The 24,678-nt window shown below is 49.6% G+C and overlaps 5 protein-coding genes across 5 annotated transcripts; 4 read left to right on the top strand and 1 right to left on the bottom strand.

The window, feature by feature from the left end:
* Positions 1 to 772: 772 nt before the first annotated feature.
* Positions 773 to 2,044, top strand: LOC103969878 (F-box/kelch-repeat protein At1g15670-like). Its single transcript, XM_009383516.3, has one exon. It carries the CDS (start codon positions 842 to 844, stop codon positions 1,943 to 1,945), a length of 1,104 nt encoding a protein of 367 aa, XP_009381791.2. The 5' UTR covers positions 773 to 841; the 3' UTR covers positions 1,946 to 2,044.
* A 2,679-nt stretch (positions 2,045 to 4,723) lies between these two features.
* LOC103969877 (F-box/kelch-repeat protein At1g15670-like) lies at positions 4,724 to 5,794 on the top strand. The gene has a single exon (XM_009383515.3). The coding sequence runs from the start codon at positions 4,724 to 4,726 to the stop codon at positions 5,792 to 5,794; it is 1,071 nt and encodes a 356-aa protein (XP_009381790.2).
* Positions 5,795 to 9,049: 3,255 nt separating this feature from the next.
* LOC135625639 (F-box/kelch-repeat protein At1g15670-like) lies at positions 9,050 to 10,247 on the top strand. Its single transcript, XM_065130696.1, has one exon. It carries the CDS (start codon positions 9,110 to 9,112, stop codon positions 10,178 to 10,180), a length of 1,071 nt encoding a protein of 356 aa, XP_064986768.1. The 5' UTR covers positions 9,050 to 9,109; the 3' UTR covers positions 10,181 to 10,247.
* Positions 10,248 to 13,559: 3,312 nt separating this feature from the next.
* LOC103969875 (F-box/kelch-repeat protein At1g15670-like) lies at positions 13,560 to 14,627 on the top strand. The gene has a single exon (XM_009383513.2). The coding sequence runs from the start codon at positions 13,560 to 13,562 to the stop codon at positions 14,625 to 14,627; it is 1,068 nt and encodes a 355-aa protein (XP_009381788.2).
* A 7,904-nt stretch (positions 14,628 to 22,531) lies between these two features.
* Positions 22,532 to 23,338, bottom strand: LOC135625788 (uncharacterized). The gene has a single exon (XM_065130876.1). The coding sequence runs from the start codon at positions 23,336 to 23,338 to the stop codon at positions 22,532 to 22,534; it is 807 nt and encodes a 268-aa protein (XP_064986948.1).
* Between the last annotated feature and the right edge of the window lie 1,340 nt (positions 23,339 to 24,678).

Below are 24,678 nucleotides of genomic sequence, written 5' to 3'. Positions count from 1 at the left end.
ATAAGGAAGATCCTCATTCGGATCTTCCAATAGGTGTAGTCTGTTCCATTGAACATGGGTGGACGTGTAATAGAATGACCCTCTTGATTTCCGACGTATACCATCTCTCTTGGATTTTAATCCGTTTGAGAGTGAACCGAGCTCTGATACCAATTGTTAGGATCAAGAACACTAAGAGGGGGGGGGGTGAATTAGTGCAGCGGAAAACTTTCTACGTTTTAAAACTGAGTTCGGACAAAGCCGATTTCAACAGAAACTTCGATTCGTAAATCACTTTGACTTGTGATTTGGCAAGAGGCAACTAAAACGAATCTATTAAGACAGTTTGCTGTTGTGATAGAAATCAGAATGTAAACGTAAACTTAAACTCAAAAGACTCTTCCTCACGTGATTTCGCTCATCACACTGAAGCATCACAAGGTTACAAGCCACTACAACGAACAAAACAGCAACGACCATACACTAATATTAGAAATAGTAACCTCACATATATATATATATATATATATATATATATATATATATATATATATATATATATATATATATATATATAAGTATTAAGTTTCCTAACATTTTTAAATTAATGATATATGTCAAATCAAGGATTTTACTACATAAGTTGTGTAAATATTAATGGTATAGAAATTTAATCGTCGAATTAATTTAAATGAGTGGATATTAACATTAGTTAAGTGAGGCGGATATATCACTCACTACCTGACATTGAAGTAAATTTGTGTACAAAAGTATCACATGAAACCAAGTCCGTATCTGATTCCCTCTCATCGCCAACCAATTCGTCGTCTCTGTTCCCTCTGCAATTTAGTCTACTCTGCTCATGGAGGATCTGATTCCCGGCCTCACCAACGACGTGGCACGCGAGTGCCTCGCTCGAGTCCCCTTCAATGCCTTCCCCACCCTCATCTCCGTCTGCAAGCTCTGGCGGCAGGAGCCTCGCGACCCGACGTTCCACCGATTCCGGAAATCCACCGGCATCGCACAACCCGTGGTCGTTGTAGTCCAGTCTGTCCCTGACATCGCCCAGTCTGCCAGGCCACGGCCTGTGGTCTACCGCCTCGTCATCTTCGAACCGGCCACCGGTGTTTGGAGCTTCCTATCCCCCAGCCCCGACCTACCCTTTGGCCTCCCGCTCTTTTGCCGGCTCGCCGCTGTTGGTACCGAGCTCGTCGTCGTCGGTGGATGGGAACCGCGAAACTGGGCGACAACCGACAAGGTCCACGTCTATGACTTCCTAACCGGTGAGTGGCGCCGCGGGTCCCCCCTCCCGGACCCGCTGCGGTCCTTCTTCGCCTGCGCGGCGATGCACGGTTCCGACAAGGGCTGCCGAGTAGTGTACGTAGCTGGCGGGCATGACGAGAACAAGAACGCGCTGCGGTCCGCTTTCGCGTACGACGTGACGAGCGACTCGTGGAAGCCTCTGCCCGACATGGCGCGGGAGCGCGACGAGTGCTGCGCGGTGATCCTGCGCGGCAAGTTCCTCGTCCTCGGCGGGTACTCCACGGAGGCGCAGGGCATGTTCTCGCGGAGTGCGGAGGCCTTCGTCGCGACCGCGGGGAGTTGGGGCCCCGTGGAGGAGGCCGTGCTGGAGAAGGAGGCATGGCCCGTGACATGCGTCGCGGGAGAGGACGGGAGGATGTACCAGTGCACGGGGAAGGAAGTGATTGTACAGCTAGAGGGCGGCGCGTGGGCTACGGTGGCCGAGCTGCCAGGAGAAATGAGGCTGGTGCTCAACGCGGTGGCGTGGGAGGGGAAGCTGATGGTGATGGGGTTAGGAAGGAGCGGAGGCTCCCGTGTGGCGAACATTCTCGACATGAAAGCAACTACGACGATGACGACACCGGCTTCGGCGTCGTGGAGGAAGGTGGAGGTGCCACTGGAGTACCAAGGGCGCCTTCTGGGTGTGTGTTGCTTGGTGATCTAACCATGGAGCGTCGTAAGGGTTTGGAGATTCGTGCAGTCGTTGATGGTTTGTCATTTATTGTCGGATCAGGTGTTCAAAACCAAATTAAGCTTTAGATAACATCACACTGTAAATTATGTTACAGTTTGTTGTTATTATATATCTTATTTCTTTATATTTTAGAGAAAGATATTTTGCAACATCCTGATTACTAGTAAACATGTAAGGATAGGAAAAATTAGATAATATATTAGAGAAAGATATTTTTCAACACCTCGCAAAAAGGATTTAAATACTATAAGTAAACCAAATAAAATTAAAACATTAAAAATAATTTGATATAATATATTAAGATTTAAATATATATTTATGTTAGTTTAAAAAGAACATCATCCGAACACGGACTAAAGAGGAGGGTGAGGAGAAAAAGGAGGAAAAAGAAAAAGAGAATATATACGTCTATTTATAAATGAATAGTTTAAAAATATTAAAAAATTTAAAATAAGATTATAAATATTAAAAAAGGGATTACAAATGGTAATCTTGGTTTTATCCTTTTCCCTACTTAGGATGAAAATGTGCTTAGATTTTTGCTTAAGACCTCGTCAAAATACATGAATATGTTCTTTTAGGATGAACTGATCTGATTTAGCTTACTAAAATCCTACTTAATAAATTTATTCTCAAAATTAAAATAAATTACACTTGATTATATCATACATTCAAAATATCTCTAATTTTAATAATCCCAAAAAAATTGAAATTTTGATATTTAATTATCGTATAATTCTAAAAATATAGAAAAAAAGTATTAATCTTCTTAGAAGTATGTCATAGTTATTATATGAATGTTAGGGTTGGTTTAGTGAATATTGATGAAGTTACATTTAATATTAAATTAAATTTTACTCAATCACAGGACCTATTAAAAGATTTTTAAATTTAATAATTAGTTATCATAAAATATCGTAAATATAAAAGATGGTACAAATCATCTTAGAATCATAATTAGATAGTTTAGTCAAAGTATAAGTTGGTTTAATAGAAGTTGGCTAAGTTATACTCGCAATCGGACTAAATTATACCTCAACATATTCAAATTTTTTTTCTAATTTTAATAATTAATTATCATAATATCATAAAAATATAAAATAATAAAATAATAAAATAATAAATATTTTAAATATGCCCTAATCATTTTGTAGAAGTTGTTGTTTAGTGAAACTTGATCAAATTATGCTAAAAAAATGAACTAAGTTATACAATACCGATTCAAAAAATCTTAAATGTTAATAATTAACTATCATATGTTCTCAAAAAATAAGAATTGATATTAATCATCATAGTTATTTTGTGAATTTTTGTGTTAGTTTAGTAGTATTTGATCCAATTACATCCATTTCATAACTCATCCAAAACATCCCAAAATTGAGTTTGGTTCATAGGTTTTTTTTGTCACAAAGAAAAAATAAACCATCATCCTATAAAAAGTGAATAATGAAAACTTTCTTGATAAAATGACCAATAAACTAGTAGTGGATAATAAGTTAATTGTTGATTAAGTTAAATTTAAATTCATGATATTGTAGGATAAAAATTTAATCATCAAATTAAGTTAAATAAGTAGATAATAACATTAGGTAAGTGAGTAAGATATATAACTATCTTAGACTTTTGCTTAAATGACTTGGATGAATAAAAATGCATAAATCGATTCTTTTAGAATGAACGGATTCGATTTGATTCAATGACTTCCTACCTAACAAAATTAGATTCAAAATTGAAATAATTTACACTCGATTATACAAACTATTCAAATAATAATAATAATTATTATTATTATGATAATATCAAATTTAGATAATAAATTATCATAAATATCTTAAAAATTGTAAAAACAGTAAATTTTGATTGGTTTAGTGGAAGTTTATTAAGTTATATTCAAAATTGAACTAAATCACACTCTATCATAGAACCTATTCAAAAAATGGTTACTTTTAATTATTATTTATTATAAAATTTATAAAATAAAAGATGATAAAAATCATCTTAGAATCATGACCAAGTAATTGAGTAAAAGTTTGAATTGGTTTGATGGAAGTTGAAAAAGCCATATTCGAAATTATATTAAATTACACGTGAACATATTAAAAAAATACTTAATTTTAATAATAATTTTTTTCAAAATAAAAAATACTAGTCATCTTAGAGCATGTCCTAATGATCATGTACGGAAATGATTGGTTTAGTAGAAGCTTATAAAATTACATTCCTAATTAAACTAAGTAGCACTACAATAAAATACGGATTAAAAAACATAAATTTTGACATTTAATTATTGTAATTTTTTTAAAAAAATAAAAACATATAATAATATTAGTCATCTAAGAATCATCATGTTCTTTTCACATAAAATGACCAGTTATTCTTCTCTTTTTCAGACCACGAGGTTAGAAGCCTCTATAACGAACAAAACTGTAGCAACGACCATACACTGATACTAGAAATTAAATAAAACCTTACACGTATGTATTTATTTATAAGTGATCAATTATCAATAAAGTTATCCTAACATTTCTAAATCTATGATATATGTCAAATCAAGGATTTTAGTAGGCCATATAAATATTTATAGTATAGAAAAAAAATAAGGGAATATTAACATAAGGTAAGTGAGGAGGAGATTTCACTCACCACCTGACAGACATTAAAGCAAATTCGTGTGCAGTATTGTATGAATAACTCCGCTTCTCCTCCTCATCACAACCCATTCCCTCTTGATTGTATAGCACTCTGCCCATGGAGGATCTGATTCCCGGCCTCACCGACGACGTGGCACGCGAGTGCCTCGCTCGAGTCCCCTTCAATGCCTTCCCTACACTCTTCTCAGTCTGCAGACGCTGGCTGCAGGAGCTTCGCGACCCGAGGTTCCACCGGCTCCGGAAATCCAACGGCCACGCTCAAGCCGTTGTCGTTCTGGTCCAGTCTGTGCCTGACTTCGCCCGCTACACAGGGCCACAAACCTTGCCCTACCGCCTCGTCATCTTCGAACCGGCCACCGGTGTTTGGAGCTCCCTCCCACCCTGCCCCGGCCATCCTCATGGGCTCCCGCTCTTCTGCCGGCTCGCCGCTGCCGGTACCGAGCTCGTCATCATCGGTGGATGGAAACCTCCCGAGAGGGCCACAACCGACGAGGTCCACGTCTACGACTTCGTATCTGGCCAGTGGCGCCGCGGGTCCCCTCTCCCGAGCCCCCTGCGGTCCTACTTCGCCTGCGCGGCGACGCACGATTCCGACGAGGGCTGCCGAACGGTGTACATAGCCGGCGGGCATGACGAGAGAAAGAACGCGTTGCGGTCCGCGCTGGCGTACGACGTGGCAGGTGACTCGTGGAAGCCGTTGCCCGACATGGCGCGCGAGCGCATCGAGTGCCACGGGGTGACCCTGCGAGGTAAGTTCCTCGTCCTTGGCTGGCTCTGCGCAGAGGCCTTCGACGCGGCTGCGGGGAGTTGGGGCCCCGTGGAGGAGGCCGCGGGGGAGGAGTTCTACTACTCCAAGACGTATGTCGCGAGAGAGGACGGGAGGCTGTACCGGTGCTTGGGGACGGAAGTGATGGTACAGCTGGAGGGTGGCGTGTGGGCTAAGGTTGCAGAGCTGCCGGGCGAAATGAGGAGGGCGCGATACGCGGTGGCGTGGGAGGGAAAGCTGATGGTGATGGGCTTGGGGCACGATTATGGCTTTTTGGCGAACATTCTCGACATGAAAGCGACTACGACGAGGACGACAATGGCTGCGGCGACGTGGAAGAAGGTTGAGGTGCCGCCGGGGTACGGAGGATCCGTTCTAGGAGCGTGTTGTTCGGTGATCTAAGCATGGTGCATCGTTAGGGTTTGCAGATTCGTGCAGCCGTTTACGGGTTATGATTTGTCATGGGACGAAGGGTTCAAAATCAAATACAATATTGGGGTAATCTTATGCTGATAAATCATGTTAGAGTTTATTGTTATATGTCTTTTTCGAGGGGTAAGATTTAGGGTTCGAGAGAAACATATTCCGTACCATCTTATTTGATAAATGTATTATTATTAATTTGATCATAAATATTTTAAACTTGATAAATTATGAGTTGATTATCATATATGATAAAATTATAATAGATATTGTTGTGGGATCTAACTATCGATCATGGGTCGACTCGATTCAATCAAGACTTCAAGGCCCAGGATCATCCAAAAAAACTCACGCGACAATCTTATAAGGCGATTGGTCGGGCCTCGAGGTGACACCAAGATGGGTCTTTCAGGTGGAGTTCAAGCATTTCAAACGTATTCGAGATTGAACTGTCTCAAGGGGTGTTTTCCGATATGATCCTTTTGAAGGTCATGTTAGGTTTAGGGAGATTTGTGGTCTTACATTTCTTATAATTAGATTGATTGAAAATTTTAATACTAAGCCTACTAAACTGATTATTATAATTCATAATAAAAAAATATCTTTTAAATTATGCAAATCTTAAAATATAAATATGGATTAGATGCAAATACAACTCTATCTCAAATAGTAGTAACAAGATACTACTAGCCCAAGATTAAACTAAATAGAAGGAAAGAAGAAATTGAGATGGAAATAAAAACAAGAATATATTAAACTTTTCAAAAGAAAATTATTTATAACTTCTTACATCTAACCCTAGACTTGAGCCTTTTATAGGCATGTATACTTCAAACTTAGATATATCTTCATATATATAGGTTTCACCTACTTATAGGTTGTTGTTTGAATGTAATTGACTGAGTCAGTACAACTTGGTCTTAACCTGAAGGTGCGAGGTTATTCGAGAAACCTTTGTGACGGTCTTGCATAACAGTTGATGTGGTGCTAAGGTGTCTGACGTGATCTTTGAAGTGGCTTCTAAGGATTCGGGATGGTCCCAAAAGTTAGCCATGAAGTTTCCGGACCCAATCCCTCTGACACTTAAGTTGGCTATTTTAGGATTTTGAGTAGTGTGGAAGGATTTGGAGAGAGGCTCGACCATTGGGCAAGTGTTGGGGGTCAACTTTTATAATTGACTGGTTAAGGTAATCACTCATAACTGTCATAACAGCCTCTCCTTGACGCTTTGCATATGTGGGCGATAGAGTCAAATGGTCTCTTGCGAGTTGTCATCCACGGAGGTCGACCGAGAGAGAGAGGGGGGGGAGGAACAAATCTAAGTGGTCATCAAGGGACGACTGTCTACGATAGTGGATCAAATTGATCCATACGACATCTCATGGACTATTATCCACAAGGGTCCATAGGCCATTATTCCCCTTCCACATTGCTCCTTAACGACCGTTTGCTAGTGAGCTATGATTGGTACCAAATATTCCCTATCAAAGATGTAGAATAATAATTTAATCATGAAACTCTTATATCTAAAACCATATCTAATCAACTTATCTAAAAATTAAAAATCATCTTATCAATTTATCTTAAAAATATTTATCTTTAATCGACTTATTTAAAGATAATAATTTAAAATACTCCAAAAAGATATAGATATAAATATTTGCAGGACATCACTTACACCAAGCTATGAGCTCCCTCTACCCTTGTCCCGGAGTACCCTATGGGCTCTCGCTCGTATGCCGGTTCGCTATTGTCGGTACCAGTTCGTCGTCGTCGGTGGATGAAAACTTTCCATCTGGGTCATAATCGATGAGGTCCATGTCTACGACTTCGTATATGGCGAGTGGCATTATGGGTGTCCCCTCCCGAGCCCCCTGCAGTTCGTCTTCGCCTGCGTGGAAATGCTCGATTCCGACAACGATCGTTGAGCAATGTACATAGCCGGCGGGCAAGACGAGATCAAGGACGTGCTGGCGTATAATGTGGTGGCGACTCGTGGAAGCCCTGCCCAATAGCGTGCGAGCACAACGAGGTGATCTTGCGCAACAAGTTCCTCATCGTCAGCAAGTACTCCATGGAGGTGCAGGGCATGTTCTCGCGAAGCAAAGAGGTTTTCATTGTGACCGTGGGGAGTCGGGGCCCCGTGGAGGAGGCTGGGCTAGGAATACACAATGTCGTGTTATAAAGCATATTATTTTGGCATCCACCTCAGGCGACAAATCAGCTACCACAGCAGACTCGGTGTGGCAGTCCAAAGCCGACGTGTTGCGCCGAGCCAACTCAACACCATGAGCCCGAGGCCAGCCAGCCGCCTAACACCATCCCCCGCACCCACTCCTCTCAAGATGTACGGGGAGGTGCGACCAAGTATCGGGTCACACAAGACGTGGGAAGTTGTGTCGAACGAGACTGAATCGAGCAGATTAGATGTCGCATGCACCCAACGCACAAGCTGACCGCCTGCTGCGTAAGCGGGCATTAAACACCCACAAACGATGACGATTGGAGATCATTAAAGCTGCCACATACGATCGCATGCAGGAACAGTGCCGAGGGTCGGACCTCATATACACACACTCCAATTCTTACTGACTTAAGCATTATAGTGGTCGAGGCGGAAATCCTCCTCCTGATTCTGACCTATATGTTGGCACCCGACGAATGACGAAAGGAGTTATCTTCAACCTCCATCCGCGGGAACCCGAGTCGCAACCCTTTAGTCCGACTCTAAGCCACTATGCTTTATCTTAAAGATCGTACTGATAACCTTGTATATTGGGATAGATCGAATCGTACTGATACCTCAGCCACAATATAAAGGTGTAAAACACAGTGCATTGCGAGGGAGGACGGGAAGATGTATTGGTATATGGGCTATGACAGCTGATCTGCCACGTGAAATGAGGGTGGCGCTCTAAGCGGTGGGCTGGGAGAGAAAGTTGACAGGAACAAAACAATAATAATGGTGATTAACTAATATTAGACATTATATATATATATATATATATATATATGATCAATAATCAAACTAAACAGCCTAACATTTTTAAATTTATGATATATGCCAAATCAAAGATTCAACTATATAAGCTAAATGATATATTTTAATTTATGGTATAAAAATTAATCATATTAGTTAAATAAGTACATATCAACATAAGGCAAGGAGGTTAGATCACTACCATATATAGAATAAATCTGTGTGCAGTATTACAGAAACTAATTCCACTTCTCCTATCTCTCATTACCACCCAATTCGTCTTCGTTCCCTCTACAATTTAGAATACTCTGCTCATGGAGGATCTGATTCCCGGCCTCACCGACGACGTGGCACGCGAGTGCCTCGCTCGAGTCCCCTTCAATGCCTTCCCTACACTCTTCTCAGTCTGCAAACTCTGGCGGCAGGAGCTTCGCGACCCGAGGTTCCACCGGCTCCGGAAATCCACCGGCAACGCTCAACCCGTTGTCGTTCTGGTCCAGTCTGTGTCTGACTTCTCCCGCTACACAAGGCCACGACCCTTGCCCTACCGCCTCGTCATCTTCGAACCGGCCACCGGTGTTTGGAGCTCCCTCCCCCCCTGCCCCGGCCTACCTCATGGGCTCCCACTCTCTTGCCGGCTCGCCGCTACCGGTACCGAGCTCGTCATCATCGGTGGATGGAAACCTCCCGAGAGGGCCACAACCGACGAGGTCCACGTCTACGACTTCGTATCTGGCCAGTGGCGCCGCGGGTCCCCTCTCCCGAGCCCCCTGCGGTCCTACTTCGCCTGCGCGGCGACGCACGATTCCGACGAGGGCTGCCGAACGGTGTACATAGCCGGCGGGGATGACGAGAGAAAGAACGCGTTGCGGTCCGCGCTGGCGTACGACGTGGCAGGTGACTCGTGGAAGCCGTTGCCCGACATGGCGCGCGAGCGCATCGGGTGCCACGGGGTGACCTTGCGAGCTAAGTTCCTCGTCCTTAGCTGGCTCGGCGCAGAGGCCTTCGACGCGGCTGCGGGGAGTTGGGGCCCCGTGGAGGAGGCCGCGGGGGAGGAGTACTACTACTGCAACACGTATGTCGCGACAGAGGACGGGAGGATGTACCGGTGCTCGGGGAGGGAAGTGATGGTACAGCTGGAGGGTGGCGTGTGGGCTAAGGTTGCAGAGCTGCCGGGCGAAATGAGGAGGGCGCGATACACGGTGGCGTGGGAGGGAAAGCTGATGGTGATGGGCTTGGGGCACGATTTTGGCTTTTTGGCGAGCATTCTCGACATGAAAGCGACTACGACGAGGCCGACAATGGCTGCGGCGACGTGGAAGAAGGTTGAGGTGGCGCCGGGGTACCGAGGATCCGTTCTAGGAGCGTGTTGTTTGGTGATCTAAGCATGGCGCATCGTTAGGGTTAGCAGATTCGTGCAGTCGTTTACGGGTTATGATTTATGATTTGTCATGGGACGAAGGGTTCAAAATCAAATACAACCTTTGGGTAACCTTATGCTGATAAATCATGTTACAGTTTATTGTTATGTGTCTTCTTCGAGATGTAAGATTGAGGGTTCGAGAGAAACATATTCCGTACCATCTTATTTGATAAATATATTATTATTAATTTGATCATAAATATTTTATACTTGATAAAGAATGAGTCGATTATCTTACGTGATCCAGTCATAACATATGATACCATAGGTCGACAAGATTCAGTCAAGACTTGAAGGCACAGGACCATCTGACAAATCCACACGACAATCCTATGAGGGAATTGATCCAGTCTCGAGGTGACACCAAGATGGTCTTTCAGGTGGAGTTCGAGCATTTGAGATGCGATCGGGGTGTTTTCCGATCTAATCCCTTTGAAGCTCAAGTTAGTTTTAGAGAGATTTATGTTCTTACAAATCTTCTAGTTAGACTGATTAAAAATTTTAATAATATCTATCAAATCGATTATTATAATTCATAATAAAAAAATCTTTTTTACTAAGCATATCTTAAAACATAAATATAGATTACCACTCTTGTAACTGTACCATGTGAAAAAAGAGATGGATTAGATACAAATACAACTCTATCTCAAATAGTAGTAATAAGGTACTAACCCAAGTTTAAACCAAATTAAAAAAAAAGAAATCTAGATGGAAGTAAAAAAAAGAATATATTAAACTTTTTAAAATAAAAATATTTATAAAATCTTACATATAACCCTACACTTGAACCTTGGATACTTGAAACTTAGGTATATCTACACATATAGGTTCCATCTATTTATAGATTGTTATTTGAATACCGTCAACCATGAGTTGGTATAGCTTGGCCTTGACCTGAAGGTTCGAGATTGTCCGAGAAACACTCGTGGTGGTCTTGCACAACATTTGATGTGGAATTGAAGTGTTCGAGAAACACTCGAGGTGGTCTTGCACAACATTTGATGTGGAATTGAAGTGTTCGAGGTAATCTTCGAAGTGGCTTATAAGGATTCAATATGGTCCCAAAGTAAAACTCGAGGTAGGTTTCGGTCTCCTTTGTAGATTCTTGCACAAAGGTTAGTGTCCAAGAGTTATTCAATCCCTTTGACTCTCAAGTTGGCTCTTTCAGGATTATGAGTAGTGTGAAAGGTTTTGAAGAGAGGTATGATCCTTGGGCAAGTGTTGGGAGTCAGCTTTTATAATTAGGTGGTTGAGGAGATCAGTTGTAACTGTCACAATAGTCTCCCCTTTTGCTTTGCATATGTGAGCGATAGAGCCAAATGACCTCTTGTAGGTTGTCGTCCATGGAGACCGATCGAGGGAGGGTACAAATCTGAGTATCTATCCGAGGATCACTATCCATGATAGTCATCAAATCGATCTGAACGATCTCTCATGGACTATTGCCTACGAGGGCCGATAGACTATTATTCCCTTCCCATGTTTTGCCAAGTGGGAGGATAATCTGACCCTCATCCTCCATGTTTGTTCCTTGGTTGATTAGCTAGCTAACTATGATTAGTATCAAAATATTCTCCGTTAAAGTTGTAGAATAATAATTTAATTATAAAACTTTTATATCTAAAATCATATCTAATCAAATTATCTAAAAAATAAAAATCATCTTATCAATTTATCTTAAAAATATTTATCTTTAATCAACATATTTAAAGGATAATAATTTTAACTACAAAAGATATAGATATAAATATTTGCAATACGTCACTTACACCAAGCTATGAGTTCCTTCTACCCTTGTCCCAAAGTACCCAATGGGCTCTCGCTCGTATGTCGGTTCGCTACTATTGGTACCAGTTCATCGTCGTCAGTGGATGAAAACTTTTCACTTGAGTCATAATCGACGAGGTTCATGTCTATGACTTCATATTTGGCGAGTAGCATTATGGGTCTCCCTTCCCAGCCTCCTACAGTTCGTCTTCACCTGCATGGAAACCTCGATTCCAATAATGACTGTTGAGCAGTATACATAGCCGACGAGCAAGATGAGATCAAGGACGTGCTGGCGTGTGATGTGGTGGTGACTCGTGGAAGCCATGCCCGACATAGCGTGGGAGCACAACGAGGTGATCTTGCGCGACAAGTTCCTGATCGTCAGCAAGTACTCCATGGAGGGGCAGGGCATGTTATTGCGAAGCGAAGAGGCATTCGATGTGGCCGCGGGGACTCGGGGCCCCGTGGAGTAGGCTGCGCTAGGAATACACCGTGCCGTGTTATAAAGCATATTATTTTGGCATGCACCTCACGCGACACATCAGCTGCCACAGCAGACTCGGTGCGGCAGCCCTAAGCCAACATGTCGCACCGAGCACTCACTCCGCTCGAGATTGTATGGGTCGATGCAACCAAATACTGGGCCACACGGATGGTGGGAAATAACACCGAACGAGATTGAATCGAGCATATCATATATGTCGCCTACAACTAATGCACGTGCCGACCGCCTGCGACGTACGACCGCATGTAGGAACAGATATAAAAGCCACTCCCAGGAATAGCGTCGGGGGTTGGACCTTATACACACACTCCAACTCTTATTAACTTAAGTATTGAAAAGATTGAGTAGAAAATCCTCCTCTCGATTTTAACCTCTGTGTAAGCACCAGCGAACGACGAGAGGAGTCACCTTCAACCTCCATCCATAGGAACCTAGGTCACAGCCCTTCAATTCGACTCTAAACCATTATGCTCTAGCTTAGAGATCGTACTGGTAACCTTGCACATTATGATAGATCAAATCATGCTGATACATCGATCACGATATAAAGATACAAAACACTATGTATCGCGAGAGAGGACAGAAAGATATATCAGTATATGGGCTATGGTAACGGATCTGCCGCATGAAATGAGGGTGGCGATCTACGCGGTGGGGTGGGAGATAAAGTTAACGGGAACAAAACAATAATAATGGTGATAAACTAATATTAGAAATAATAATCTTATATATATATATATATATATATATATATATATATATATATATATATATATATATATAAGTGATCAATAATCAAGTACCTTACCAAACAGCCTAACATTTTTAAATTTATGATATATGTCAAATCAAAGATTCTACTATATAAGCTATATGATATATTTTAATTTATGGTATAAAATTTTAATAATCTTAGTTAAATAAGTACATATCAACATAAGGCAAGTAAGGAGGGTATATCACTACCTTACATAGAATAAATACGTGTACAGTATTACATAACCTATCTCTCGTTACCACCCAATTCGTCTCCGTTCCCTCTCCAATTTAGAATACTCTGCTCATGGAGGATCTGATTCCCGGCCTCACCGACGACGTGACACGCGAGTGCCTCGCTCGAGTCCCCTTCATTAACTTACGCACCCTTTTGTCAGTCTGCAAGCTCTGGCGGCAGGAGCTTCGCAACCCGACGTTCCACCGGTTCCGGAAATCCATCGGCATCGCTCAACCAGTTGTCGTGCTGATCCAACCTGTGCCTTATTACGCCCAGTCCACCTTGCCAGGGCCCGTGGTCTACCGCCTCGTCATCTTCGAAACGACCACTGGTGTTTGGAGATCCCTCCCCCCCTGCCCCTTCCTACCTCATGGGCTCCCGCTCTTCTGCCGGCTCGCAGCTGTCGGTACCGAGCTCGTCGTCGTCGGTGGATGGAAACCTCCCACCTGGACCACAACCGACGAAGTCCACGTCTACGACTTCTTATCGGGCGAGTGGCGCCGCGGGTCCCCCCTCCCGAGCCCCCTGCGGTCCTACTTCGCCTGCGCGGCGATGCACGATTCCGACAAGGGCTGCCGAGAGGTGTACATAGCCGGCGGGCGTGACGAGAGAAAGAACGCGCTGCGGTCCGCGCTGGCGTACGACTTGGCAAGCGGCTCGTGGAAGCCGTTGCCCGACATGGCGCGCGAGCGCTACGAGTGCCGCGGGGTGATCCTGCGCGGCAAGTTCCTCGTCCTTGGCAGGTACTCCGCGGAGACCTTTGATATGGCTGCGGGAAGTTGGGGCCCCGTGGAGGGGGCCGCGGTGGAGGAGGAATACCCCGCGTTGTATGTCACTGGAGAGGACGGGAGGCTGTACCGGTGCGCGGGGAGGGAAGTGATGGTACAGCTGGAGGGCAGCGTGTGGGCTAAGTTTGCAGAGCTACCGAGCGGAATGAGGCGGGCGCTATACGCGGTGGCGTGGGAGGGAAAACTGATGGTGATGGGCATCGGGCACGATTATGGCTTTTCGGCGAACATTCTCGGAATGAAAGCAACTACGACAAGGACGACAATGGCTGCGGCGACGTGGAAGAAGATTGAGGTGCCGCCGGAGTACCGAAGATCCGTTCTAGGAGCGTGTTGTTTGTTTATCTAAGCATGGCGCATCGTTAGGGTTTGGAGATTCGAGAAGCCGTGTACGGGTTGTGATTTATGATTTGTCAAGGGAGAAGGGTTCCAAATCAAATAAAACCTTATAACCTTATACTGATAAATTATGTTACAGTTTATTGTTGTTGATGCCTCGAGCCATCGACCAAATAATCAATACGGCATGGTACTGTTTCGAAAGCACGGACCCATCCATAAAGCCCAAGCGGATTGCGTGGGTATGATTCAAGTGTGAGGCTGGGTGACATGTAGACTCTCGAGGCTTTGCTAGCCCACGACGATCGACTTGCGACCCTTCGTGAGCATGGTTCGTCTATTGAAGGAAGCTCATAGTTGTCCCGAAGTGTGCCTTGGTCTTGTCTAGTGATGCTCCATTTCACCATGAAGTGCTCATTTGATGCTCTAGGGTCTTACATAATTGGTTAGCATCGAGAGATATCTTGACCAGACCTCTCCGATACTTCAATTAGTAGAGAAAGTGGATAAGGTTTAGTAAAACTTAGGAGTTTTTAGGTAAGTCTTCTTACCTCATTTGGTTTCATGGGTGGGCTTTTATACTGACATGTCGGTGGAGGGTGGTCAGTTGCTCGTCCCCCATTTAGCTTCTTGTATCATCAAGGGTTTATTTATGTCCACGACTAGTGAACACTCCTTTCGTTAGTTACATCAGGGAAAGACAATTGTGAGCATACCATATGTTAGAATAGGGGTATGCTTGAAATGGAAAAAGGATGGGGATCGACGTCACGTGCCCGAAAAGTCGGGCTATGTCATCAAAAATTAATACTTGTGCGACCCCTTTCAAAATATTGGCCGAGGGCGACGGATTGCTAGCGACTAGTGGCACGATCAAGGGGAAGCTAAGAAGTCGGTCTGGTCACCGTGTACCGATTATCGACTTGTGAGGGGATCATGTTCCGATTGACGATCACACGAGGGGACGGTGCGAGCTTTTGTGTACATATCGATTCCAAGTGACAGCCCATGATTGAGCGATTCAGCAAAGCAAAGCAATGCATGTGCCATTGCTTTTTCTATTATGCCTCATTTGTTACGGTAAGTAACTTTTTAAGCCGTGGCCTCGGGGCCGACGCGGCTCGGTTCTGGGGTCCGGATGTCGGGGATCTCGGGCGACGTCCCTCGGGGTCTCCCTGCGGTCGGGTACCGTGGTTCGGGTCGAGAGGAAGCTCCTGGGAAGAGGCGACACCGTCTTCGTACCTGCACACAAGTCGAGTCGGGGTGCTTGACCCGACTCCTCCGACGATCGAGTCAGAGAAGGATGTGGAGGGGGTTTTTGGAGGAAGAGAAGTAGAGGTGCTTTCTAGTGCCTTTGTCCCCCTTGTCCTCAGGACTCAGGGGTATTTATAGAGGAGGTTGGATATTACCTGACGTGCCCATTTGCAGGGGCAGGACAGTACCGTTGGTGGCGTCTAACATTGCCACTGGGGCTGCGTGGAAGGCCGAGCGGCTGCAGGGTATGGCGAGCCTCGGTCGGTGTGATCCTGTGCCTCGACCGAGCGCACGAGGTCAAAGCTAAAGTGATTGACTGAGGGCTGGTGACGTCGGCAAATGTCGAGTCTGCGTCAGTGCTTGCCTCCTCGGGCAGTGTGTCTACCAGGCGTGCTGACGTGTTACATCGCCATTTTTACCCCTATCATATGCCCCCCCCCGAAAGGAGCTATGCGTCGGTTTTTGCATGTGGGGAGCCCGATGCATGGCTTGTTACTTCAGGTAGGCTGTCTATGCGGAACCGAGGGGCACGACGCAGGCGGGCCGGCCGCGCGAACATGTCTCGAGCAGTATGAGGTCGGGGTGCGCAACTTAGTCAGGAAGCCGAGCAGGGTTGGACTCGGGGGCAATGGGGCCGATGAGGGTAGAGGAGCACAGCGCAGGCGGGCTGGCCGCGCGGGTGTGTCTTAGGTGGCGTAAAGTCAAGGGCCGATGAGCGTCGCAACACAGGCGGGGTGACCGCGCAGGTGTCTCGGAATGGCGTAGAGCCGAGGGCCGAGGAACACAACACAGGCGGGGTGACCGCGCAGGTGTCTCGGGATGGCGTAGAGCCGAGGGCCGAGGAACACAGCACAGGCGGGGTGACCGCGCAGGTGTCTCGGGATGGCGTAGAGCCGAGGGCCGAGGAACACAGCACAGGCGGGGTGACCGCGCAGGTGTCTCGGGATGAGGAGGTGCTTGGCTTGTGGCCGCCGATTGGTTGCGGCCGGGGATCGGCTGTTTGAACGCGCGCGGGCGCGGGAGGCTGGGTCGCCTTTCTTCTGGGGGAAGTAAAGGGTTTCCCCCTTTTGGGGCTGCCGGTTTTCGAGGCTGACATGATTGGGCGCCTTCGCACCGCGCTGCTGCCGGCAGCCACGTCATACTTCATTTAAGGCGAGGTGATGCTTTCTGTTTTCGAAGCGTGTTTCGGGAGACGAGGGGTTACGTTTCGGCGAGACGCGGCCTGCATATAAGCAGCCTGAGGTTAGCCGCTGGGGTTTCCTTCATCTGTCTTCATCGCGCTACTTCGTATACCCACACTTGTCTTGCATCAGTCGTTCCCTCTTTCCCTACTAAAGGTCAGTGAGAATGGCGTCTTCCTCCTCCCTTTCGTCCCCTTTGAAAACCGTGGAGACAGCGATTTCATCGAATCCCGCCTCGTCGTCCGATGAGAAGGCGGCCCGGGCCCTTGAGGCCCTGATGTGGTCGCACGACCATGACTCTACCGTGGGTGAGTCGTCGCTGAGCTTCCTCCGGGATCGTTATGGTATCCCGGAGGAGTTCGTCCTTTGTGCTCCTGAGCCCGGTCAACGGGCATATGGCTCCAGAGGCTTAGAGAGATCCTCCCAGCCTCCCGAGCCATCCGAAACATGTCCGAGCGGTGGTTGGCGGAGGCGGGTCTCAGCCCGGTGTCTCTAGGTATACCCCTCGGGGCGGTTTTAGGGGTTCTCTTTTCGCTCATGGGTTGCCCGCTTAACTGATTGTTGTTTTTGGCTTTTCCTTGCAGAGATGGTGCGTCTTGAGGCCCTTCGAGGGGTAGAAACTCCTGCGGCTGCGTCGGGCCGCTCGCCTTCTGTCACCAGGGCGGGAGCGAGGGAGGCCCCCGTGGACGTCGAGGCCGGTCAGCCTAGGAAGAAGGCGCGGGTGCTTTCGAGCGACGGTCCTAAGGTGGTCACGGCCTCAGCGGGAGGTGTCATGGTACCGGCGGGGGCTGAGGGCGTGGTGGCGCCGGCGGCGGGGGCTGAGGGCGTGGTGGCGCCGGCGGACCATGCCGCGGGGAGTCAGGCGGAGGGCGAGGCTGGTCCGAGTGGGCATGTGGCAACGGAGGCGCCTCGCCAGCCCTCCATTCGCGAGCTCCTTCGTCTTCCACTCGGGGGAGAGGACGAGCTTTACTTGGCGCGGGAGGTGGGCGCTCTTCCGCGTGGCGCGGCTACTGACCCGTTAGTCGGTCGGTGGGACGGTCTCACCCGGGGTAGCCGGGTGTGGGCCGATGGTGATTGCGCGGCCAGGTTCGTCCGTGGAGGGCTGCATCCCGACATAGCTCGGGATTTGTATACTTTATCCTCCGAGACTCTGCTTAGCAAGTCCGCCAAGTCGCTGTTGTGGGTAAGTGTTGTCTCGCCCTTCTGCTTGTGCGTTTTAGGACGCCTGATTTTGACCTCTTTCCTTCTCCAGGGTAACTATTACGCCGCCGCGCTGATGGATCGCGTCCGTGATGCGGGACGGGTCATCACTGCCCTGAGTAATCGCAATGCCGAGCTCCGGAAGCAGGCGGACGAAGCTCGGGCTGGAGCGGGCCCTCAGGCTGTCGCGGCGGCCGAGCGGCGCTTTTCGAATTTGGAGGTGGAGGCGGTGCGCCTTCGGTCGGAGCTCCAAGCATCCACGGAGCGGTCCGCGGAGCTCCAGATGCGGCTGGAGACGTCCGAGGGGCATAATACGGAGCTCCAAGCGAGCCTGAGAGCGTCGATGGCCGAGGCTCGTTCGGCGAGGGTGGACTCCCTCGAGCTGCTCCGACGCCTTGAGGAGTCGCGGGCCGAGGCGCTGGGAGCTTCGGAGGCTCTTGATGCCGAGATCCGCCAGAGGCCGGGGAGGGACAAGAAGCTGATTGAGGATTACAAAGGCTCCCCGGGATTCCAGCTCGGCCTTGTTTGGACCGGGCGGGTTTCCTACGAGTACGGGTATCGGGTTGCCCTTGCTCGTTTCAAGGTGCGCAACCCCGGCTCGGAGGTTGTGGAGGATCCCTTTGGTTCCGTCCCCGAGGACCTGGATGTCGGCATGCCATCCGATGTTCCTTTTGACGACAGCCCGGATGCCCCTGAGGGGTGATGATCTTTGTACTTTTTGTAACCCGCTTTTTTGAATGAACATGTTTTTTCCCTTCGAGTAGGTTGTCTGCGTCTCGGTCCGGCTCCATCTTTAGCCGGATTTTTCTTCACGGAAAGTATTTTTTGAGATTTTGGGCGTTCCAAGTCCTTGGCAGGGGATGACCTGCCATTGTGGTGAGTCGGAATGTTCCGATTCTAATGACTTCGGCCACCCGGTATGGGCCTTCCCAGTTTGGGGCTAACTTGCCTCGTGCCCTGGTCGGGTTGCTGACCTCGGTCCTTCACAGGACCAAGTCGCCTAGTTTGATGGGTCGGGGTCGCACCCTTCGGTTGTAAATCTTTGCAACCGCCCTTTTGTACGAAAGGGCTCTCACATGTGCGTTGGCGCGCCGTTCTTCCAGCAGATCGAGGGCTACTCGAAGTCCTTCGTCCGAAGCCTTCTCGTCGTAGCTTTGTGTTCGGAGGGTGGTGATGGCTACTTCAGGCGGCAGGACAGCCTCCGTTCCGAACGCGAGGCTGTAAGGGGATTCTCCGGTTGCGGTTTTGGGGGTGGTGCGCAGCGACCACAACACGCTGGGGAGTTCGTCTGTCCAGGTCGATCGGGCCGCGGTCACTCTTCTTTTGAGTCCATCCAGGATGGACCGGTTGGTTACCTCCGCTAGCCCGTTGGTCTGAGGATGGGCCACCGAACTGAATCTCAGTTGGATGCCATGATCGACACAGAACTCCCGGAATCTTCTACTGGAGAACTGAGGTCCATTGTCTGTGATGATGGCCCTGGGCAACCTGAACCGAGTCACAAGGTTCTTCCACATGAATTTCTCTATTTGATGCTCCGTGATTGTAGCTAGCGGTTCGGCCTCGACCCACTTCGTGAAATAGTCCACCCCCACAATTATGTACTTCCGCTGTCCGGAGGCTGGTGGGAAGGGTCCGAGCAGGTCCAAACCCCACTGCGCGAATGGCCATGCGCAGTCGATGGGGCTGAGCGGGACCGCGGGCTGTCAGGGTGTGCGGGCGTGCTGCTGACACGAACTGCACTGCCGAACGTAGGCTTTGGCGTCTTGGGACATGGTTGGCCAGTAGTAGCCTTGACGGAGTATCTTGTGCGCCAGGGTTCGCCCGCCGATATGCTCTCCGCATATCCCCTCGTGGGTTTCTGTTAGGACCATCTGGGCTTCGTCTGGCTCTAAGCATCGCAGGAGGGGGTAGGTGAAGGATCGTTTGTAGAGGCGCCCACACTCCACGGTGTACCACGCGTGCGTGCGACGCAGGCGCCGGGCCGCGACTTCGTCGAGGGGGAGGGTTCCATCTTGCTTGAAGCGTAGCAACTCTTGTACCCACGTGGCCGGAGCGCCGCCTGGGGCTGTAGTTGTTATTTCAACGGCGCGGGTAGGGAGCTCCTCGATCTCTGGCCATGTTTCAGAGACCGGTTTTGACGCCAGCTTAGCTAGTGCGTCGGCCCGCTCGTTCTCCTCCCTCGAAATGTTGGACAATGTGAAATAGCGAAACTTGGCAGTTAGGTCCCTTACCCGTGCCAGGTATTTTGCCATGGTCGTGTCCCGAGCTTCGTATCCGCCGTTGAGCTGCTCGGCCACAAGTTGCGAGTCGGTGAGGACGCGTATCGCAGCCACCTGCATCTCGAGGGCCAGTTCCAGCCCCGCCAGGAGCGCCTCGTACTCTGCCTCGTTGTTGGTGGCTTTGAATCCGAACCGAAGGGATCGCTCGAACGAGCGTCCATCGGGGGCGAGGAGGACCAGCCCTACGCCGGCGCCCTTTGGGTTGGCCGAGCCGTCAACGTGCAGGGTCCAAGCTTCGGGAGCTTGCTCGAGGCCTTCGTTCTCTAGCTGTGTCAGCTCCGCAATGAAGTCGGCTGCCACCTGGGCCTTGATGGCGGTCCTGGGCAAGTAGCTTATGTCATGTTTGCCGAGCTCCACTGCCCATTTGAGGAGCCGTCCTGCAACATCAAATTTTGTTAAGACCTGCCGAAGGGGTTGGTCGGTGATGACCTCCACCGGGTGTGCCTGGAAGTAGGGGCGCAGCTTCCGAGCTGAGAGCACCAGGGCGAGCGCGAGTTTCTCTATCGGCGGGTAACGCTCCTCAGGCCCACTTAGAATGTGGCTGACGTAGTAGATCGGGAGTTGTTGGCCGGAGCTTTCCTTGACCAAGACGGAGCTGACCGCATGCTGGGAGGCCGCCAGGTAGAGGCCCAGCTTCTCACCCGGGGAGACGGAGGCGAGCCGGGGGAGGCTGGCCATGTGCTGTTTTATTTGTTCAAAAGCTTCCTCGCATTCTGGTGTCCACTGGAAGCTCTTCGGGCTCTTGAGCGCCTTGAAGAATGGGAGGCAGCGATCGCCTGATCGGGCGAGGAAGCGAGACAGAGTGACAAGTCTTCCGTTAAGTCGCTGCAGGTCTTTAACCGTCCGAGGAGGCTGCATATTGATTATAGCTTGAACCTTCTCCGGGTTAGCGTCGATTCCTCTCTCGTGCACGATGAACCCGAGGAACTTCCCGGAAGTGACGCCGAAAGCGCACTTTGTGGGGTTGAGCCGCATGCCGTACCTGCATAGCGTCGCGAAGGCCTCGGCCAGGTCGGCAAGGTGTGTTATGGCCTCCTGGCTTTTCACGATCATGTCGTCCACGTAGACCTCCATGTTTCTCCCTATTTGATGGGCGAACATCTTGTTTACCGTTCTCTGATATGTGGCCCCATCATTTTTCAGCCCGAACGGCATGACTTTGTAGAAGTATACGCCTTGATCGGTAAGGAAGGCCGTGTGCTCTCTGTCTCCGGGTGCCATCCTGATCTGGTTGTACCCTGAGTAGGTGTCCATAAAAGAGAGTCGCGCGTGACCGGTCGTTGCGTCGACCAGCTGGTCGATCTTCGGGAGGGGGTAGCAGTCTTTAGGGCATGCATCGTTAAGACTGGTGTAGTCAACACACATCCTCCAGTTTCCATTGTGTTTCTTTACGAGGACTACATTGGACAGCCACTGGGGATATTTGGTTTCTTCTATGAAGCTTGCGCCCAGGAGCCGGTCCACCTCCTCTTGTATTGCACGCTATCGGTCAGGGGCCTGACGCCGGGCCTTTTGTTTTACCGGGCGGGCGTCAAGCGGGATGTTGAGGTGGTGCTCTGCGACCTCTGGGTCGACGCCCGTCATGTCCGACGGGGACCAGGCGAAGACGTCGGCATTTTCCCGTAGGAGACTGACGAGTTGCTCCCGTTCTTGCTCAGGTAGTTCCGATCCGATCTTCACGGTCTGGTCTGGTCGGGCTTCTACCAAGGGAATGTCGACGGTGGACCCCGTCGGCTGGGGATGAGGAGTCGGTCTTTTCGTTTCCCGCGGATCCGCCAGGGGTGACTTGGTCCTGGTTTTCTTGCCCAATGATACGGTGGTAAGGTAGCACCGCCGGAATTCTTGGGGGCTTCCCGTGGCTTCTCCGACTCCATCGTGAGTCAGGAATTTAATGGTCTGGTAGTAGGTCGAGACGACCGCTCTGACTTTGTTGCGGGTCGGCCGACCGAGTATGGCATTGTAAGCGGTAGGGAGGTCGACCACCAGGAAAGTGGTCATCACCGTCTTCGACCTCGGTGGGGTCCCAGAGTCAAGGGCAAAGTAATGGCCCCCAAGGGCGATATTGAATCTCCCGTAAAACCGGTGAGCGTTGAGCACATCGGGCTTAGGTTTCTCCTGGCCAAGCCTAGCTTCTGAAAGTTGTCGAGGTAGAGTATGTCGGCCGAGCTCCCCGTATCGACCATGATCCTCCTCATATGGGCGTTGGCTACCCTGGCAGATATTACCAGGGCGTCGTCGTGGTCGGGTTGCTCGGCAGCTCCGGTTGGGAAGGTAATCTCGGGCTTCGGCTCGTGCCCCGAGGCTTCGAGGGCGGCTCGAGCATACGCCTTCCTGCCTGACGTAGAGCCTCCTCCTGATGCAGGACCCTCGGCTATCACATCGATGTGCCGCTCGACGGGGCCCTCCGGGCGAGGAGACCGTTTTTTGTTCGGCCGGACGTACTGGCCGAGGTGTCCCCTGAGGATAAGCTCCTCGATTTGTTTCTTCAATTCGTAGCATTGCTCGGTGTCGTGCCCGTGCTGCCGATGAAATCGGCAATATCTTGATCGGTCCGCGAGCTCCCGCGGGTTCCTCATCGGGCGAGGGTCTTTGAGCAGCCCTTTCCCCTTCTCGTGTAGGAATATTTCAGTCCGGGACGAATTCAAGGCGGGAAGAGGGGGCATTGGGTCAGGTCTGTCCAACTTTCGCCGAGAGGCGGCGGGTTGTTGTTGTTGGGGGGGCTCTGACTTAACCTTTTTGTGTTCCTCCCGCCTTCCAGCCATCCAAGTCTCCGCGGCGATAAACTGACTAGCACGCTGGAGCATCTCGGGAACCGCGACGGGGGGTCACTCCACGAGCGACCAGAAGAATCTGGAGGGTCGGAGACCTGTCATGAATGCCTCCATCAAGAAAGAGGGGTGAGCGTCCGATAGTCCATGGATTTGGGTCGTAAATCGGTTCACAAAATGGGAGAGGGGCTCGTCCTCCTTCTGATTGAGCCCGAGGAGCAATGCCATGGACGGCTTGGGTCGGGCGTATGCCAGGAAGTTAAGTTGAAAATCTTTGGCGAGCTGGTCGAAGGAGGTGACGGTCCCTGGCTTCAGGCCGCTGTACCATGTGCGGGCCGGCCCCCGGAGAGTCGTGGGGAATGCCCTACACATCAGGGCATCAGAAGTTCCGAATAATGCCATCTGGGCGCGAAAGGCGGCCACGTGGTCTGTCGGGTCGGTGGCGCCGTCGTACGCATCCAGGGAGGGAAGGCGGAAGTGCGACGGGATCGCCTGCTCTTGTATCTCGGGGGTGAATGGAGATCCTTGGCGTCCGTCCACCCCGAGCTCTCCTTTTGACTTGCGGACTTCCTGTTGTACCTCGTCAAGCCTTTGACTGACAAGGCGTAGCTGAGCCCGCAGGGCATTAGTCAAGTCGGCGGTCGGAGCGTCGGGCTCGGGTCGACTCGGTGTGTTTTCTGCTTCTCGGCTCCCCGGCTGAGTTGCGGGGTTTCGAGGTGAGACGGGGAGCTCAGGGAGTGGCGCGTGAGTCTGGACAGGGGTCTCCTGTTGTGGCGAGGGCTGGGCCGCGTGCGGAGGGGTCCATTGGGAGACGATCGGGATGATGGTCTGGATCATGTCGGTTAGGGTCCGGACCTGATGGGCAAGGTCATGAAAAGCCTCGGGTGATACTGACGGCGGGCCAGCAGGTGCGCCGTCGGGAGGCGTCAAGCCTGGGTCATTGAACAGTTGCCAGTAGCGTTCTGCTACCGCTGCGGGGCGTTCGTCGCGGGCTCCGTCCTGCGGGGGGTGTTCCGCCGAGGCGGGGAACCTAGCGGGTGAGGATTCGCCGGGGTGGACTCGCTGGTCACCTGACATCTGGGGCCCTCCTTCTAGCGCAAATCTGTTACGGTAAGTAACTTTTTAAGCCGTGGCCTCGGGGCCGACGCGGCTCGGTTCTGGGGTCCGGATGTCGGGGATCTCGGGCGACGTCCCTCGGGGTCTCCCTGCGGTCGGGTACCGTGGTTCGGGTCGGGAGGAAGCTCCTGGGAAGAGGCGACACCGTCTTCGTACCTGCACACAAGTCGGGTCGGGGTGCTTGACCCGACTCCTCCGACGATCGAGTCAGAGAAGGATGTGGAGGGGGTTTTTGGAGGAAGAGAAGTAGAGGTGCTTTC

Source organism: Musa acuminata, chromosome BXJ2-10 (genome assembly GCF_036884655.1).
Source record: "Musa acuminata AAA Group cultivar baxijiao chromosome BXJ2-10, Cavendish_Baxijiao_AAA, whole genome shotgun sequence".
Classification (NCBI taxonomy): domain Eukaryota; kingdom Viridiplantae; phylum Streptophyta; class Magnoliopsida; order Zingiberales; family Musaceae; genus Musa; species Musa acuminata.
Note: the sequence above shows the minus strand (reverse complement) of the source record. Positions and strands in the feature narration are given on the sequence as shown.

Excerpts from the sequence above, each read along its gene's own strand:
- LOC103969875 (XM_009383513.2), top strand. The coding sequence starts at position 13,560 with ATGGAGGATCTGATTCCCGGCCTCACCGACGACGTGACACGCGAGTGC.
- LOC135625788 (XM_065130876.1), bottom strand. The coding sequence starts at position 23,338 with ATGCTCCAGCGTGCTAGTCAGTTTATCGCCGCGGAGACTTGGATGGCT.
- LOC103969878 (XM_009383516.3), top strand. The coding sequence starts at position 842 with ATGGAGGATCTGATTCCCGGCCTCACCAACGACGTGGCACGCGAGTGC.
- LOC103969877 (XM_009383515.3), top strand. The coding sequence starts at position 4,724 with ATGGAGGATCTGATTCCCGGCCTCACCGACGACGTGGCACGCGAGTGC.
- LOC135625639 (XM_065130696.1), top strand. The coding sequence starts at position 9,110 with ATGGAGGATCTGATTCCCGGCCTCACCGACGACGTGGCACGCGAGTGC.